Here is an 18,709-nt window from a genome sequence, read left to right as displayed (position 1 = left end):
TGAAAATGAATGTAATTTTCCAAAAGACGGTAGGAATGTTATAATAAGCTTTGAAAGAGACTCAGGGGCATAGTTTTGTATAATTATTAAAAAGAATGAAGCGGATAGGCTAAATAGGATTTACCTAGCTTTCTGCTAGTCTTGGTTTCTTGCATCCTGGTTTCATTTAATGGGAAGTCCTGTGCAGTGGAGGCTTGGTGGTCCTCAACTATATTAGAGCATGGAACCATGGCAACTGTAGGAAGGTGAGGAATAAGCGAGCTTTCTTCATTGTTGTTCTTCTCGGTCCATTGCACTCGATTACAGGATTGCAGATGCTGCTGGCCATCGGGCACAATGTGTGCACCACTGTCACAGAGTTGCTGTCCAGAACAATCTATCTCAATTTCCGTTACCTGCTCCTTCTCCTCCTCCAACATCATCTGCACATTCACTGACCCAGATTCCTTGAGAGACCTCTTCAAATCTATTCTAGTCAAACCTCCACCTGATGCTGACTCAAAATCGGAGCTCAGAATCTCGTTAGCCTGAGGGTTCAGTCTCAGTGAGCGCCGAACCGCAAGGCATGCACTTCCCTGTTTCCTTGCTGCGTCCCCTACTTTAGCAGCTTTACTCTTGCTGCATTTCTTTCTGTGCTTTATCAATGTACATTTGATAGTTTCAGCACAATAAGCACTGTCACATTCATGCCTGGGCACTACCTGAGGGAGATCAGCCTGGCCTTCACCAGATTTGAGAGTGTAAACAGGATATAAAGGATTGTGAAGTCTATAAGGCTTGCTCACATCCAGAGCAATATTATTTTCCAACAGCTCCCTCAGCATGGAACCTTTGGAAAGCTTTTTTACATTCCACTTGCACATGTCTGGAACGCTCCTCCCCAGCCCTGGACTGACATTTGAATTGAAGGAATTGGAGAATTTTTGTTTGTCTACACTGGGGGTTATAAGCTTTTGCAGAGGGCAGGCAGGGTGTTGTTTTTTATAACTGCCACTTTGATCGGTTATGTCTAGCAGGTATTTCCTAGGCGGAAGACAATAGGTGTGCATGTATTTAATAAGCTCGGTTACTGAATGTAATTCTGCTTCTGTGGTAAACTGTGAGCTTTTAGTCCAATCTGATGCAACCCCATCTTCAGAATTAATGGGTGCAACGCAAGATGTGCCATTTCGCAGAACGTTCTGTCCTTGTTTGTGTTCCCCACTCCCATCACTGAAGCAATCCAATTCTTTGTTAGCACCACCATTAACACAATCGTCATCAATATCGCCATCATCCTCACTCTCACCTTGCTGGTGATGTGACTGATGATACTGTGAAGTCCGCACTGGACTGCTTTGGTCTTTATTAGTGAGTTTGGAATCATCTGTTTTTAACAGGGAAGGGCAGGTAGTTGAAGTCAGGTGCTTGTGTAACTCTGTGAATGCTCGATGCTGACGTTGGCAGGTACTGTGTGGCTTACTGCCCTGTGGACCTTCCACCTTTTTTTTTAAAGCAAAACAAAAAAATGGATTAGATAACAATCAACATGAAACAGTTCAATTCATTAAAACTTGAATCTTTATACTCTTGTTCCCCTAACATTTTCTCCACTCATACAAGCTGGTGATGCAGTGGGAACAGTCAACAAATCACATTTGGCACCTCAGCTACACAGCTTTCTTCATGTCTTGAGAGTAGATGTAGAGAGGCCAAATGCTATTTCATGGGGCAAGATTTTTCCGGTGGATGGTTTCCAACACCTGAAGAGTCAGTGGAGAATGCAACTCTGCTGACATTTGCCTCCCTGCAGTCGTTTAAGTTGTGATTGATTGCAGACAGGCTCACTTGGGCAGAAGTTCCACCTCAGAGAGCTGCCAACCAATCTGATTTGATGCCAGTGCTGCTGTGCCCACAGCACCAGTGGCCAGGACTGGGTCTACAAGCAGTCCCTAGATTCTCTGTCCCAGAGCCCAGGGCCAGGTATGGTGGCACAGTGGTTAGCACTGCTGCTTCACAGCTCCAGGGACCTGGGTTCGATTCCCGGCTTGGGTCACTGTCTGTGCGGAGTTTGCACATTCTCCTCGTGTCTGCATGGGTTTCCTCCGGGTGCTCCGGTTTCCTCCCACAGTCCAAAGATGTGCGGGTTAGGTTGATTGGCCATGCTAAAATTGCCCTTAGTGTCCTGGGATGTGTAGGTTAGAGGGATTAGTGGGTAAAATATTTAGGGATATGGGGGTAGGGCCTGGGTGGGATTGTGGTCGGTGTAGACTCGATGGGCCGAATGGCCTCTTTCTGTGCTGTAGGGTTTCTAAGATTCTAAGGTAGGTGCAGGGGGCTCACAGCATGGAGAGGTGGTGAACCCTGGCGGTGGGTGGGAAGAATGGGGTTGGGTTCTAAAGGAGAGGCCTCAAAATAGAGGACATGAAACGACCCTAAGTGGTCATTAATTAGCCACTCAAGGGCTTCAACTGGGGAATGTCAGGTTGGGGGGTGGGGAGGGGGGGGGCAGTGGCAAGTAGGCCACAGGTGGAATTTAACCTCCCCCCCCCCCCCCCCCCCCCCCCCAACCCCCCGTTCCTCCGCAGCCCTGCTTGCAGGAGACCATAAAATGCTGCCCAGACGGTCATTAGCATGCAGTTTAATAGGAACTCTGGCAGACATTTACTCTCCCTAACCAGGACTGAGGCCGTGTCCACATCATTGCCCTGGCAGCATCAGTTCAGGAATCAAACCTGGAACTGTCCTGGCTCTTTTTTTACGATTCTGCATAACATCAATTAGACAACATTCTAGCCAACTGAGGCATCAGAGAAAGCTTTGTGTTACAACAAAACATTCAGTGCAATATTTGCGACTGTTATTCACCTCTTAAAAATGCTGAATTACATTTAGAAATCCCTCACCATCATATATAAAGAGAAAACGTTGAAAAGCCAGTGTCCTTGGCATTGGTTCAATAATACTCCATGTAACTCATGAAAAGGCTTAATTAATGATTCAATAATGAAAACACATATGGGGTGGCATGGTGGCACAGTGGTTAGCACTGCTGCCTCACAGCACCAGGGACCCAGGTTCGATTCCCAGCTTGGGTCACTGTCTGTGTGAAGTCTGCACGTTCTCCCTGCGTCTGCGTGGGTTTCCTCCGGGTGCTCCGGTTTCCTCCCACTGGTTAAGTAAATTGACCCGAACAGGTGCCGGAGTGTGGCGACTAGGGGAATTTCACAGCAACTTCATTGCACTGTTAATGTAAGCCTTTCTTGTGGCTAATAAATAAATAATAATATGAGCTATATCTACATGCAGTTGTACTATAAGTGAATACCTTGCTAGAAGGACGGTGTGATTTTGACTTGTAGTTACTGGATGCATGGCGCGTCGTGTTGCTTCCCTTTTGCCGTTCATAGTTTAACTGCACGTTTTGTGGCGCCAGGAGAAGTTTCCTTAACTATTGAGAAGTATATGCCAAAATATTACATCAGGAGTTTAACATCAATTTCATTTGTAAACAAGAAAAAAAGCAACAGGGTATATTCTAGGATTTCAGATTTGTTTGGTGTTGGATCTTTATAATATATACTGGACAGAGACTGACTGCAGAGTGTGCCTTAATGAACCTGCAGTAATGACGGCATAATCGCTAATCCTCTCGTATGAACGTCAATGCTCATCATAGGCATGAAGCACACTGCCAGTTGGCGTCTGTACTGACAGCTGCTGATGACACAAAACCTGACCGAAAACAGAATAAAATTGAAACAGTATATATTATAAATAATAACAGACACCGGGGAGCAATATAAAAATTATAATCTAATCTCATGTTTCAGATGACAGATTATATATTATCTGCTCATGCAGTGACATGATTAATGGAATCATCTGAATCCTCCGATCAGCCGACTGAGTTGCCAATATGCCCAAATATTTACTTTTTTTTTGCACCCCCAGAATCGTTTGAAAATTCTGGCTCACTTAAATAGCCACAAGATTTACTCGATTAAAAGCACACTTTAGATCGTCCGATACAAATATTATTACTGGCATAATGAAGTTGGCAGAAAGATTCACTCTGACAAAATAAAACTGCATTGTTATATAGAACGTTGGTTAGGCCACATTTGGAATACTGCATCCAGTTCTGGTCGCCACACTACCAGAAGGACGTGGAGGCTTTGGAGAGAGTGCAGAAAAGGTTTACCAGGATGTTGCCTGGTATGGAGGGTATTAGCTATGAGGAGAGATTGAGTAAACTAGGGTTGTTCTCCCTGGAAAGACGGAGGTTGAGGGGCGACCTAATAGAAGTTTATAAAATTATGAAGGTCATAGATAGGGTGAACAGTTGGAAGCTTTTTCCCCAGGTCAGAAATGACAAACACAAGGGGTCACAAGTTCACGGTAAGGGGGGCAAGGTTCAATACAGATATGCGGGGGTCGTATTTTACACAGAGGGTGGTGGGGGCCTGGAATGCACTACCAAGCAAGGTGGTTGAGGCAGACACGCTAGGATCATTTAAGACTTATCTAGATAGCCACATGAACAGACTGGGAATAGAGGGATACAAACAGATGGTCTAGTTATGAACACATGATCGGTGCAGGTTTGGAGAGCCGAAGGGCCTGTTCCTGTGCTGTATTGTTCTTTGTTTGTTGCATTTACTAATTAAAAAAACATTATAGAGGAAAGCTATAAATGGCATAGTATAAAGAGAATGTGCATGATTCCTTGGGCCAAGGCATGGTCAAGGATAATCTTAGATAACTTGTAGTTAAATGTTACAATGAAAGGATTAACGTAATTAACCATACCAAATGCATTTATACTTTTTCAATCCACTGAACCTACTCAACTCAATTTAAGTATGCTGTTATAGATATGTTGTGTTCGATTTCTGGCTTATGAATTGATATTTAATTAAAATATGAAGATACAGACCTAGGCAAGAAGCTGGAGGAGACTGGATGGTGAAGGGGGCAAGGTGGGCAGGGTTGGTGCTGGGGGAGTAGGTGAGTGTGGATGACTAGACAGCAGACCATCTTAACCCAAATTTGAGAGAGCTCTTTATGGTGAAGCATCGCTGACAACTGGGGAGACTACACAGGGCTCGTCAATTGAAAGTCTATTTAAGAAAAATGTTGCAGTTGGTTGTAACATTTTAAAATGAATTTCATATATTTTAAACTGATTTGTGTGTTTGTGATTTCAGCAACCCATTTTAATGATAGAAGTTACATACAACTTAACAGGAAACAAAAACAAAAAGCTTATTTTGCTATTTTTAAACCTGAAAATTAAAAAAAATCAGACCTTATTTTGCCTACATTATACCCAAGCAGCGGGTACCCAGAGGCTCATCCAATTCCTTTTAAACAGTAGGAAGGATTCTTACTAGAGATGGTTCATCGGCTTTTGTGGTGGAAGGACTGCCATCTGGCGTTGATAATGAGGCAGTTTCCAACGAATCAGTCACAACGCCATCTGCAAGTTCCTTGAACGTAGACAGGCTCACATCATCTACTTGGATGTCGTCCAGTGTCTCAGTGAGAGCAGCCAGCAAGGCCTCATTTTCTTCCTCTATGATCTACAATACAAAAAGCGAAGTGGTTAGATAACGGGATTTGACATGTAAGCACTGCTTTTAATTTTGCAACTACGAAGAACATTGAATTTTATACTTAATGTTAATCTCTTCAGTACAAACTGAGGAACACAGATAGATGCCTTTCTGCTCTCTTGCATACCCGCTGGGATTTGAATCCTGAATGCCTGCATTTTTCAACATCCTTCTTAATCTGTGGCCTGGTGGGAGCAATGTGAACTTTGCTTTTTTATATATATATATATATTAATGCAGATTGAAAAGAACTGCAACAAGGTCAAAAAAAAAACTTTGGCTGCTGCTAAGAGCACAGAAGACTCAGAGTTTGTACGATCAACTGGAAGGCCAGAATTCAGACACTTCTTGAGGTTGAAAGCATGCTCTAGCAAATAGCTGATGCTTCTGCACAGAAGCAGCAAAGTTCTAGGCAATTACTTTGATTGTAATATATTTGCATGGTTGGAAACAACTGTGAGAAGCTTCATCATTGTTACTCTTTATTGAGTCATTTTAATGACCCTAGTAATCCAGAAATCTAGACTAATAAACCAGAGAATGTAATTTCATAGAAACCCTACAGTGCAGAAGGAGGCCATTTGGCCCATCAAGTCTGCACTGACAACAATCCCACCTAGGCCTTATCCCTGTAATCCCACAGATTTACCCCATTAATCCTTCTAACCTACACATCCTGGGACACTAAGGGGCAATTTAGGATGGCCAATGCACCTAACCCGCACATCTTTGGACTGTGGGAGGAAACCGGGACACCCGGAGGAAACCCGCGTGGACACGGAGAGAACATTTCATTGCACTTCGGAAATTTGAATCTGGAACTGAAAGATTAGCACCAATAAAAGTAAACATGAATCCATAAACCCAACTGGTTCCCATTCTGGCCTATTAAATGATGTTTAATTGCCTCATGAAGTGGCCGTGCAAGTCACTCAGTAATTGTTGCCAAAAGAGCGAGCATTAAGCTAGATAGACCACTTGGCTGCAAACTAGGTATTAAATCAGGACCCAGTCCAGAAAATGCTGCAAAGTCATCCTCATTAACATCTAGGCACGGGTGTCAAAGTTGGGAAAGTTTTCCCATAGACTAGTCAAGCAACAAGCTGACAATAATTCTACTCTCAGAATCATGCCTGTCAGTCAACATAGCAGATTCCTTTATCACCATACCTATGCATTTCCAATTAATACCCACTTGAAGGGCTGCAACCTGCTGCTGCTAGTTGCAAGCAGGAGAGTCGGCATGTGGGAAGTCTAAAATGCAAACCCTTGTGGGCTTCTGCTGAGATTAGGGAGGGGTGATGGAAGGTAAGTTCCCTCATTGTCAGGCCCTCAGTGCCTGAACAAGAAATCCAGCATCAGAAGTGCGTGTGTGTGCGTTTGTGTATGTGTGCGTGTTTTAGAGTTGTGAGAAGTGTGGGAGGAGGTGGTAGGGTTCCCTGCCGAAAGCCACCCTGTTGCCCTTGCTGTTGACACCCTGATCACCCCCTCACTCACCTTTGACTGATCCTGGACCTTTGGTTGATGCAGTGCTGGCAGTAAGTGCCCCTCCCGCTGGTGCTGCCTGCGATGGACAGATGCCAGCCTCTTGATTGGTTAACAGCTCTTGTGAGTTGGGGCTTCTAGCTCCAGAGTCCTTGATCCTGGGAAAAGGCCCTCTGCTGGCCACTTCAGAGCCTGGATATGTCCTGCTTTGGATACAATGGCTCTTACCAAAGCAGGTGATTCAAGCTCTCCAGCTAGCAGCTGAGGCCCATATCACCTGGAATAAATTCCATCCAATGTGACCCTTTTAGTACTCACTGTGTAGCTTGAATGTTGCATGGGAGCTCAAGTTAGATTGCAAAAAGGCCCATTAATTTAAAATTGTTTGGGGGTCTTGATAGATGTGACTCAGATGGCTGAAATGTCCAATGCATGATCTGCAGACTCCACCATATGCAGGGCAAGTAATGTTTGAAGGATCAGGCAGATGAGGCTTTTGGAGGTTTGAATGCTCTCTTCAAAGCCTCAACTTCTCCGTGCCGCCAACTAACTCTTTTGGTGCCTCCCAGAATAAAATTTCTCCAAGCCAGGGACTCTGAGTAAGATGGAAACTCAATAGGCTGAATGGTCTCCGTCTGCACTGTAAGCGTTCTGTGGTTCCACTGTGCCCCAGGGGTCTCTGCCATGTCCGATGCCTGAGTAGGCCAGTTACCTCTGGGGTATAGTGTCAGGTACACAAAGGATATGACCCACTCAGTGGAGCTGGATTTGAGTGCTTAGTGCCTCAATGCAGGCGTAAGTTGGCTTGGGAGAAATTGCTGCCATTGAACTGCAGCCCCTGGGCTCATATCTGTGCCTCAGTTTAAGGTGATGATTAATTTCACCATCGAATTCTGTCTTCTTCGAGAGGAAGCTCTCAAGATACAAAGAATGTTGCCATTTTCCAGGATCTCACTGTTGATCTTAATCAAAGTGGGCGGGGGGGGGGGGGGGGGAGGAGAAGGGGGGCGAGATGGGGGGCGAGATGGGGGGCGAGATGGAGGAGTTGTGCTGTGGGAGCTATTTGGAAGTTTGTTTCCCAAGGTGATTAGTGAAAGGCCCATTTTCTCATGACATTCTGAAAAGGACTTGACAATGACCTTAAGTTCAGGTCGAGTGAGCGCACACAGCAGTTGACAAATTGATCATTCTGGAAGGTTTCAACACCAGAGTCAGGGAGGATGCAAATCTCTGGAAGAGTGTGACAGGGAAGGAAGGCAAAGGGAAATCAAACTCCATGGAGTATTTGCCCTGAAAAAATATCCTGAACATGTGCTTGTCATAACCAACACCCTGTTCTACCAGCGAGACAATCACAGGACCTCATGCAACATCCACGGTCCAAACACTGACACTAGGTTGACTAAATCATCATTCAAGCAAGGGACCACAGCGATGTCAACATCACCTGAGCCATGACAGGCACCAACAACAGCTGGACCCCATCACTGCCTTTTCCTATCTACCATTTCCATCAGCTTGCCCCCCCCCCCACCCCCCCAAACAGTGGAGGCAACAGAATGCCTTATGAAATTTAAAATTGAAGGCCTCAAAAATCCCACCAAGGCAGCACCTCACTGCCGACTTCTCAATCTCCTGCCACCAGCAGTTGCAGTTTGTCCATAGTGAATAGTTGAGCCGCCTGTGAAGAACACCTTAGCTTCGCTATCAGGAAATAATGTGGTCGGTTTGACAGAGCTACCAGGAGAAACGGGACCCAAGATCGAGGGTAGACATAGAGCTTTTGCAGACTGGAAATGTCACCACATTTCAAGAGAAAAGCAGCCGCTGTTGCAGGCAGCTGAAGGGAGTATAAAGTCCGTGACATAATAAACAAATACGGAGTAGGGAGCATGCAAGAGATCCAATAACACATGGACACCAACAACATGTGCAGTTTCTTCAATGCTGTCAAGTTGATCTTCGATCCAAGCACTCAAGGGCTCACACTACCAATTTCCAAGCATGGAGGGATGCTCATCAAGGACAGTGTGCAAACAGTGCTCACTGGTGGGAACATTTTGAAGAAATCTTCCATTGTGATGCTGTCTTTGACTTGAATATCCTGGATCTATTCCTCAATACCTCATCCACCTGTCTCAGCACCACCCTGTCCTGAACAAAGTTGAAAAAGCCAATCAAAAGCTTTCAAACAACAAGGCCTTTAGAACGAATAGCATTTCCACAGATTCTGAAATACAGCAGAGTTAAACCCCTGGCATAGCTGCACAACCTCACATCTGGGAAGAGGAGTGCATGCCAAGGGACCTCAGGGACGCTGTGATCGTGACTATATTCAAGAGGGATTGAGGCAAACTCAGAGGAGTCTCTCTGCTGTCTGTCACTGGGAAGATCATTGCAAGGCTCCTCCTCAATCACCTCCTCCCTGTGGCCGGAGTTCCTTCCAGAATCACAGTGCAGCTTGTTGCCCATCGAGATATGATCTTCATTGCAAACTGATGAAAAGTGCAAGGAGCTGCACCAACATTGCCTTTTTCAACCTCACAAAATCCTTTGACTCTTGTCAGCCGTGGAGGCTCATGGAGGATCCTCCTCAATGTAGCTGCCCTCCAAGATTTGTCACCTGTCCTCCCCCTACTCCATGACGACATGAAAACTCGGTTCCTCACCAGCACTATCACCACAGACCCTGTCGTGGTGAAGACTGGTGTCAAACAATGTTTTGTCATTGCACCAATCCTCTTCTCCATTTTCCTTGCTGCAATACAGCATCTCACCTCCAGCAAATGAACCACAGACGTGAGTATCAAACTGTTCAACTGACGGCACCTTCAATCCAAAACCAGTCATTCAGCTTCGGTATGCAGTTGACTGACTGATTACATTAGGATGCACTGGATGTCTTAAATTAATCACAGACCTTGACTACTGATAACGTGGAGAAATGGACAACCCAGATTTTAAATAAGATTAATAAAATAGGACTACTCAAGCATATTTATGGAATGACTCTGTACGTGATGCAAGTGTGCATTAAATTAATAGCAGTTAGGTTTATATTAAACTACCTTGCAACGCTCTTCAATATCCTTTGGCTAATGCACAACCACGCACAGCCTGATAACCCATAATGATCTCAGTTTACCCCGTCCAACATTGAGTATATATCAATGGCATATGATTAGCATAGCAAAATGTTTTAGCTCCAGTAGAATCAGTCAGAAGGATTTATCTTCTATTACGTTTAAGCGTATTTACCACTGTCCAAATTGAGCACAAGAACTAACACACATACTTACTTCAAAAAGCTCAGAATCATCTGTACTGTACTGGCTGGAACTTATTTCTGTTTGGTCATTGTCCCACCGAAGTTCACTGAGGCAGCTAACCGAATCAAGATCATTTACATCCAGCTGGGATAGGTCAATTTCTGGAAAATCTGAGTATAGACGGTCCTCACCAGCCACTGAACCAAACTGCAAGAGAAGGGGTATAATCAGAGTTCATCTGCTGTAAACCTCGGTCACGGAAAGAGGGAACAATCTAGATACAATCAAACTTTAAACATGGCTTGATACAGTAATAATGTTTCGATGATCACCGTGGCACAGTGCAAATTTGATGGCAAAGTAAAGGTATGAACCAACTGTTTTTTTTCCCCATTGACTTTAACATATAGGTACACTTAATGTTTCAAAAGTTCTGCATGATAAAACGCTGCGTAAAATTACTACCACACTCTGACTCTAATAGGATTGGAGACATTAAGTCAATCCAAGTCTAAAAGAGGCATTTATATGCCTTTCATTGACAGGAATTTTAGTTTCTGCAAACATAGGTTGGGGATAAGGTCAGGTCAACTTGATAATGATCAATTTGCACCATCATAGGTAATAACACTTTCCTTGCAGGCATATAATCTGAGCCATTAAAGAAGTATAAACTGTTTTGCAACTTCTCTTTCCAGTTTAACATTCATCCCTCTGTAATATCACCGGAACAGATTAACTGGTTAGTTATCTTATTTATTGTTTGTGTGGCCTTGTTGTTCACAAGTGTCTTCTGTAACTGTCTACAAAAGAACAGTGATTACACAAATAAATCATTTGCTGTGAAGTGCTTTGTGATGCCCAGAGAACGTAAAAGACGCTAAATAAGCACAGTTTATTTAATTTATACAGTTCTACAAGCAATACTCATATGGTTAAAATGTATTTCAACTATGGAAATATCCAAAATCTACACTTAAATTTCAACATTTATTTTGAGGTCAGCCAATACCTACATTCTTTCACATAAAGATGACAGGTAAATGATTGATGATGCATTCTGAGCTTCCCAGGGTTAACCAGTGTTAATTTTATACCATGCACAGTATGCAACTGACTATACAAAGCACGAGAAAAGTATATTGTGGGCGTGCTTAACATTAAGTGGGTGAAATTGGATCTGGAGGTGCTCATTTTCCAAGTCAAAAACAGATACAAAGAGGTTACCAAACAACCATTCGTAAAACATCCAACATTATTTTGATTTGGGTTTAGAGCAAAAGATCAGGGGAGGAATTTTGCCATCCTGCCCGCCACGGGATTTGTAGCAGGTGGGACACGGACCATGCAAAGGTCTATCGACCCCGGGCGGGACTTTCCAGTCTTGGGGAGAGCATGGCCGGAAAATCCCGCCCGAGGTCTAATTTAAATATGTTCGCATGTCACAGCAATTTATGAAAATTGACTTGTCCCGAATGCAAGGTAATTGGAGGCACCATTAGAAAGTTTAGCGTGAAGCCAGGAGGAGCAGGAGTGCTCCACGTTCAAACTGTAGGTCACTCCTGACCCTGCCATCACCCTCTCCCAATTTCCTCCCAGCACTTTCCCTGAACTCACATTGGACTCCCATCTTGTCACCACCCTACGCCTACATGCTGTCGACCTTATTAGGCATTTCTTGCACATGCTGGGCCTGAATCACACGCAATTTGGGCATGATCCAATTTCTGGGCCATCGTACTTTAATTCAATTTGGTGGCAGCCTGACTGTCCATAACAGCATTAGGATCATACACATGCTATTCAGCTGAGCAGTTAGAATCAGCACACTTCCAGGACATGAAGGACAAAAAGGATATTACAATGACTTAAAAACCCAAATAAAATTCATTATTTTTATTACCTCACGAGTCCTAGAAACCTCTCTCACAAATGATATGATAGCAATAATGCAAAAATGCAATAGTGCAGTGTTTAATTTATTCTACAATGCTTGATAAGAAGGTTGAAGCAATCTTACGACGCAGTGCTACCAGTGCAAATGTTAGGCGATAATTTATTGTAGTTAATTATAATTTTTCTTCTGTCACAGTAATCGCCATGCTAGTGACTGAATTATTTGGCTAGCTTTAGAAATATTTAGCTACACTGATTCCCCTCCATTTGTTGGTTGGTGTAACAGATAAAGACGCAACAAAATAAAATTTAGAAAATGCTCTGCCTTGTATGATTCCAATCATAATAAGATAGAAGAATTCTCTTCACACAAAGTACACCGGACAATCTCCAAATGACAAAATACCTCAATAAGATGGATAGCCATATATCATACTGTGCTGTTTTGAATAAGCTATTACCCACAAGGTCTCCTTTGTAGTAAAGCCTCAAGAAAGGATTCCAGTCACACCTGCTTGCAGGATCTGTGTGCTCAGTGATTTTTTTAAACAAAATAAATAAATAAGTAAACCTTGGTCTGATCAATTTAAATTAATTTTGCTTGTCTAAATCAGTTCTTCCAATCAGTCCTTTGAAGGTCTTGTAGACTATGTAGACCTCAGGTAATCAATTCTAAACGCTTGCTGAAAGTCACATTTTGGTAGCACTGAGTAGGAACAATCAATCTGAGTGAGTTTCCTTCCAGTCCCTGGCAGCAATCTTGATGTCACACTGCAGGTTTACACTAGATGCTGTTGACAGGTAATGCACTTAAAACCCCATCTGTTTCTCGACACTGAATCCCCCCTTCGAATGATAGCACTTTCCTTCACTGCAACACAAGGTGACTGCTGTCTGCTGCAGCAAAAGTGTGTGCGTGTGTGTGTGTTTATACACTCTCCTAGTCTCACTGGGGATTCAGTTAGAAAGTGGAAATACATTAAAATAAAATTTTATGATTTCACTCCACTCCTACTATCCTACTCAGTATCCTACATTCATACTGCAAAGATGTGCGGGTTCGGTTGATTGGCCATGATAAATTACCCTTTAGTGTCAGGGGAACTAGCAGGTAAATACGTGGGCTTACAGGGATAGGGCCTGGGTGGGATTGTTGTCGGTACAGGCTTGATGGGCCGAATGGCCTCCTTGTGCACAGTAGGGATTCTATATTCATTTTTGCAACCCTTTTTGTAATTTCTTCCCAAATTAATTGCTTCCATCTCAAATCTTACTTTCATTTTTTTCATTACTGACGTCATCAACAACTTTCAGATAACTTAAACTGAGTTAGAAAGTGAATATATTCTCAACAGCCCTCTGAAACCAAATATAATGCACTCGCAAAGAAACGGTGGCTTGCTTCCAAGGAAATGGCGCTACAATTAAACCTGTCCCTGAACTATAACTATACCTGAAGTGAGAGTGAATGCCCCTGACATTAAGGCAGCATTTGACCAAGTGTTGTACCAAAGGACCTCAACAAAATCGAAGTTAATGGAAATCAGAGGAAAAAGACAGTACGGAGTCATGCCTAGCACAAAGCAAAATTGTGGTTGTTGGAGGCTGATTGTTTCAGTCCCAGGACATTACAGTCGCTCAGGTTAGTGCCCCAGGCCCAACCATCTTCAGCTGTTTCATCAATGACATTCCCTCCATCATTAGGTCAGATGTGGGGATGTTCGCTGATGATTGTTCAACGTCATTCATGAGTCCTCAGATACTGAAGCAGCCTGTTTCCACATGCAGCAAGATTTGGACAACATTCGGGTTCAGGCTGATAAGTGGCAAGTAACACTGGGACTGGAAGGAAACTCACTCAGATCGATTGTTCCTCCTCAGTGCTACCAAATTACTCCTTAGTGTCAGGGGCACTAGCAGGGTAAATACATCGGGTTGCGGAGATACGGCCTGGATGGAATTGTTGTCGATGCAAGCTCGCCGAATGTCCTCCTTCTGCATAGTAGGGATTCTATGATTCACACAGACTTCAGGCAATGACCATCTCCAACGAAAGAGAATCTAACCATCTCTCCTTGAGATTCAATGGTATTATCGTTGCCGAATCTCCCACCATCGACCTGGAGGTTACCATTGACAAAAAAATGAAATTAGGTCATACAGATACTGTGGCCACAAGTGCAGGTCAGAGACTGGAATCTGAATTCTCACCTCCTGAATTCCCACCATCTACAAGGCACAAGCAGGTTGTTGGAATATGAAATGCTTTACCACAGCTGGTAATTGAGGCAGAAACCATTGCATCTCTGAAGAGAAAATTGGATAAATATTTGATGTAGAAGCAGGACTACGGGGAGAGCCTGGGATAATGTGATTAGTTTTGGATTGCTCTTGCAAAGTCTGGCGTGCACACAATTCTTTGATGTAAACATCTAGAGTTCAGTAGTAGAGAAGGTCACCAATGCCTTCAAATGTTGCATCAAAAATACTTTCACAGTGCACGTATATTGGGAGTCAGCCAGCATTTTCTTTTTTAAGAACTGATGCTTTATATTCCGCATAATGGAAAACTGCAAGATATATTCAAAGCAAGTTAATGTTACTCAGCTGTACAATGCGCTTCCAACATTACAAGAGTGACTACACTTGAAAAGTACTTCATTACTTTTAAAGTGGTTTGCAACACCCTGGGACTGTGAATGGCGCCATATAAATACCAATTCTTTTCTAATGTGGTTTGCTGATAGATTTATCTATTATGTATGGCGAGGTGTTTTGACGTGGTTGTGAATGAGTCCTACTAAGTGCTTCTTTGGTTTAGGGAATTGTGTAACTGTAACTAACTAGTGGACCACAAGAGAGGGAGAGAGAAATCCTACTACTCACAACTACAATTAATCCTGATGGGCCTGAGAACTGCTATGGCAGTCCACCGCACAACCAGAATGTTTTTGAACGCAGCTAACAACTAGAATGTTTTTGAACGCAGCTAACAACTGAGAATTTTATTCGCATTAGAAAGATTAGCTGTCTCAGATTGAGCCAAATCAGTTCCCCAAAGCCATGACTTTGGTCATGAACAGAGTGATCTTCACTAATTGGTTTATAATTTTCACAAAGGCTTCCAGCAAAATCTGAATAGAACACAAGCTTTCTAGCGAGGTAATAAACAGCTTGTTTGGTAATCACTGCTTTGAATTAATAGTCACAGAAGATTTTAAGATCCTGTAGAAAACTAATAATAAATAGCAACTTCCAAGTTAGTGAATGGGCACTAATTTATGGGAGATTGAAGAATTCGTAGTTAACAATTTCACCATCTATTACTTAATTTAATCAACGGAGTCTTTTTGGAATGTCCAGCCAAATCAGATCTGCAGTGATGCCATGCTTACACAGAAGTAGGCGATTCATTTGAAGGTACTTTGAAGTATTCGAGTGTCTGGATTCACAGATATGGGCTAATTGGAGATTACAGCTCGAAAATCTAAAATAGCCAAGGAAACATTTTTGCAAGATTCAGAATAACTCTTGCATATTCTACATTTAAGTTTGATGTCTATCAGTAATCCCATTCAGGGGTATGGTTTGGAGATGGTTAATTATGAATTTGAAAGAGAAATGCAGAATCCATAAGTTTGATGCAGAGGAAGCTGTTCTGTGCTCTTATATGGGTACTTACTGGAATACATGATGAACATAGCTTGGTGTGTTGCCCTATTCATGAATGTAATGGTTAGAAGAGTCGCATTAAACTGCAATATCATAAACCATATTCGTACAATCACCCATAATATATTTTGCATTGAACAAGTCAGACTTTGAGGGTCATTTTCGGAAGACTGTGGCATATCATGGCCAAATAATGTTACAATGATACATGCACATTCGACTTGGAGGGTGGCTTGCAACTGCCTGCTGAGGGTTGAGCTCTGGTAATCTTAAACCTCAAGCAAACAGCAATCATCCCTTTTACCAAAGAAAGACTGTTTTATAGGGCAGTTGGATCTTGAGAAGAAATAGACAACAGAAAACTGACCACGAGCTCAGAATCTGCAGTTTAAAAAAAAAATTCCTGGGATTTGGGTATCACTGGCAAGGTCAGATTTGTTGCCCATCCCTAATTGCCTTTGAGAAGACGGTGGTGGGCCATCTTGAATCACTGCTGGTCCACTGGTGTAGGTACACTCACAGACCCGCCCGAGTGCAGATTATTGTATTCTTGGATGAAAAGCACTTTGTGTTGTTCCGAGATTGGGAACAGCACTCAATAAATGCAGTCTTTATTTCTTCCTGGTCACTGCAATGTACTTGCCAACAACTGCAACACCAATGCTCATGTGTGCATAACGCTCTGCTGATAATTCAAACTCTTGACAAAAAAAATGCCGACGTTATACAACCCATCACTCACAGGGATTCATTCAGTAATGTTGGCAAAAGGAGTAAGGTCACGTCCTCGATACTCAATGCCAGCTTGAATGCAGGTGGCTTCACCTCCGAATGCAGGTATGCTCAGACCGCGAGCATCTAACCTTCATTCAATATACTAAATGGGTCACTTTGTGTGCTTTTTGTTTTGTATTTCAGCTGGAGTCAAGAACAACATCTCTCTCCACAACAGTTTCAGAGTTTTTATTAGCATAGTAAGTATTTCATTAGATTGAACTCTGACCATGAGGCAGATTTGTTTCCCCATAATTGAGCAGCTCTTCTGCATCACAATTCATTTATTTCATTGAAGTGAAGGGACCTATTTTGTACCACAGGCTAGAGTGTAAAAATCAACTGAGATAGTATTTCAGCACATGAGCAGTGTCCTTATCCGGTATCATGTTGTCATTTATAGACTTCAACAGTTTAGTAGATAGTTAATTAAACTGGAACGATCCAATTGGTTAGCCAGCAGACAATTCCCAATAGGGTCCCATGTTCTTGGAGTGTTATTTATAAGTACCCTGTTTTTATTATTAGAAGGCAGCATTCATGCCTGCGAAGGCAAAGAGCTTCACCTCACAAACATTATTCCCTTGCTCCCAAGCAAAGTATTATGGCAGCAAATGCAAATTTCCATTGCTGAAGGCACTCAATGTGGCAGTTGTCATTTTATTTTTGGTCACAGAAGAATTGAGCTTTGACATTGCCAAATTGAGCAGGCAATGCAATTTTCACAATGCTGGTCTAAACAATCCTGCCTGCCATATCAGCACGCATCATTGTTTCAACCTCGCCACTGAGAACCAAATTCAACACCTCTTAACGGGGCAAATTTAGAAGGTCAAAACTGTAATGGGAAACTATTTCCACTCGAAGTGGTTCCACAACCTGTATGTCACACTTAAACATCAAATAAGCAAAAGCCGTACTTTGCACATTCTTCATTTAATCACACACCATGGAAAGTTGCACTACTATAAGCTACAGATTTAAAAGGTGTACATTTCATTGTGGACGAATGTCAGCTCTGATTTATAAGGCCATGCCACTTGTGGAGTACACTTAAAAATCCACAAAAAAGGAGGAAAATTCTTTCAGCACTCTTTCTTTCATTCTAATGTTGTGAAATGCACTCCCCGAATTTGTAGCAGAAGCTAAAAAAGGAAAATTTGCATGGCCTTGGGCAAGAAGCAGGAGAGTGGGATGAACTAGATAATTCTTTCAAAGAGCCGGCACAGGGACAATGGGCCAAAGGGCCTCTTTTTCTGCTGGAAAATTGTACATTCCATGACTGCATGGCATTTATAATAAAAGAGGCATGTGACTCACCGGGGGAATGTAAGACCCTCTGCCCGACGGAAACCAGGCAAAATGGGAGTTAAAATGGAAGCAATAAGCTTACTGATTCATTCCCACCCCCAGACGTTTTAATGGTGGTTTTGATAGCTGAGGCACTTGCCTGTCTCAGGTGGGAATCTCACAAACTTCCGTAAATTGGGGTCCTATTGGGATCTCAATGGAATTTTAATGCTGAATGAGTGAGGTACTGCAAATCCTTGCTGTGCCTTGTTTGGCGAACAAGGAGTGGAGGCCTTGTTTGGAATGTTTCTCCAGAACTCTAAAGAAAACTCTGGCAACTAATGCCTCAGGCTCACTTCTTCCCATCTGCAAAGCTGCCTTCCTGGCACACTGCTGACAGGCTCCGGACTCTCGAATTTTCATGAAGCAGCGAGCTGTCCATTTCAGGCACAGCTAGCCAGCAGGATGTCAATGAGGCCTGGTTATTAAAATGGAAGGGTCCTCCCACTGCAGTACCTGAGCCAATGGCCAACACAGCCCATTGGCTTTGAGCCAGGAATCAAAATTCACCCCGTCATCCTCTGAGCTGTGTTCTTCTTACAATTTTCACTGAAAATTACCAGGCATCATTAAATGATACAGTTACGTGTGACAAACCTATTTTGCTTCATGCCTTGTACATTTTATTAGAATCTTAAGCTTGCAAATACAATAACATTGTTTTAT

The 18,709-nt window shown here is 42.9% G+C and overlaps 1 protein-coding gene across 4 annotated transcripts in view; it reads right to left on the bottom strand.

Annotated features, from left to right (window-relative positions):
- ppargc1b (peroxisome proliferator-activated receptor gamma, coactivator 1 beta) overlaps positions 1 to 18,709 on the bottom strand; it is a 138,435-nt gene that overhangs the window by 18,427 nt on the left and 101,299 nt on the right. For 2 of the 4 annotated variants that reach the window (XM_078231091.1, XM_078231089.1), the window contains exons 2-5: positions 10,382 to 10,558; positions 5,373 to 5,564; positions 3,308 to 3,430; positions 125 to 1,481 (exon numbers count right to left, since the gene is read on the bottom strand). In XM_078231091.1, the coding sequence (XP_078087217.1) occupies positions 125 to 1,481; positions 3,308 to 3,430; positions 5,373 to 5,564; positions 10,382 to 10,558 (1,849 nt within the window). The remainder of the gene's footprint in view (positions 1 to 124; positions 1,482 to 3,307; positions 3,431 to 5,372; positions 5,565 to 10,381; positions 10,559 to 18,709) is intronic. The other 2 variants (XM_078231093.1, XM_078231092.1) reach the window with 1 other exon arrangement.

Source organism: Mustelus asterias, chromosome 16 (genome assembly GCF_964213995.1).
Source record: "Mustelus asterias chromosome 16, sMusAst1.hap1.1, whole genome shotgun sequence".
NCBI lineage: Eukaryota > Metazoa > Chordata > Chondrichthyes > Carcharhiniformes > Triakidae > Mustelus > Mustelus asterias.
This window is presented reverse-complemented; position numbering and strand designations above follow the sequence as displayed.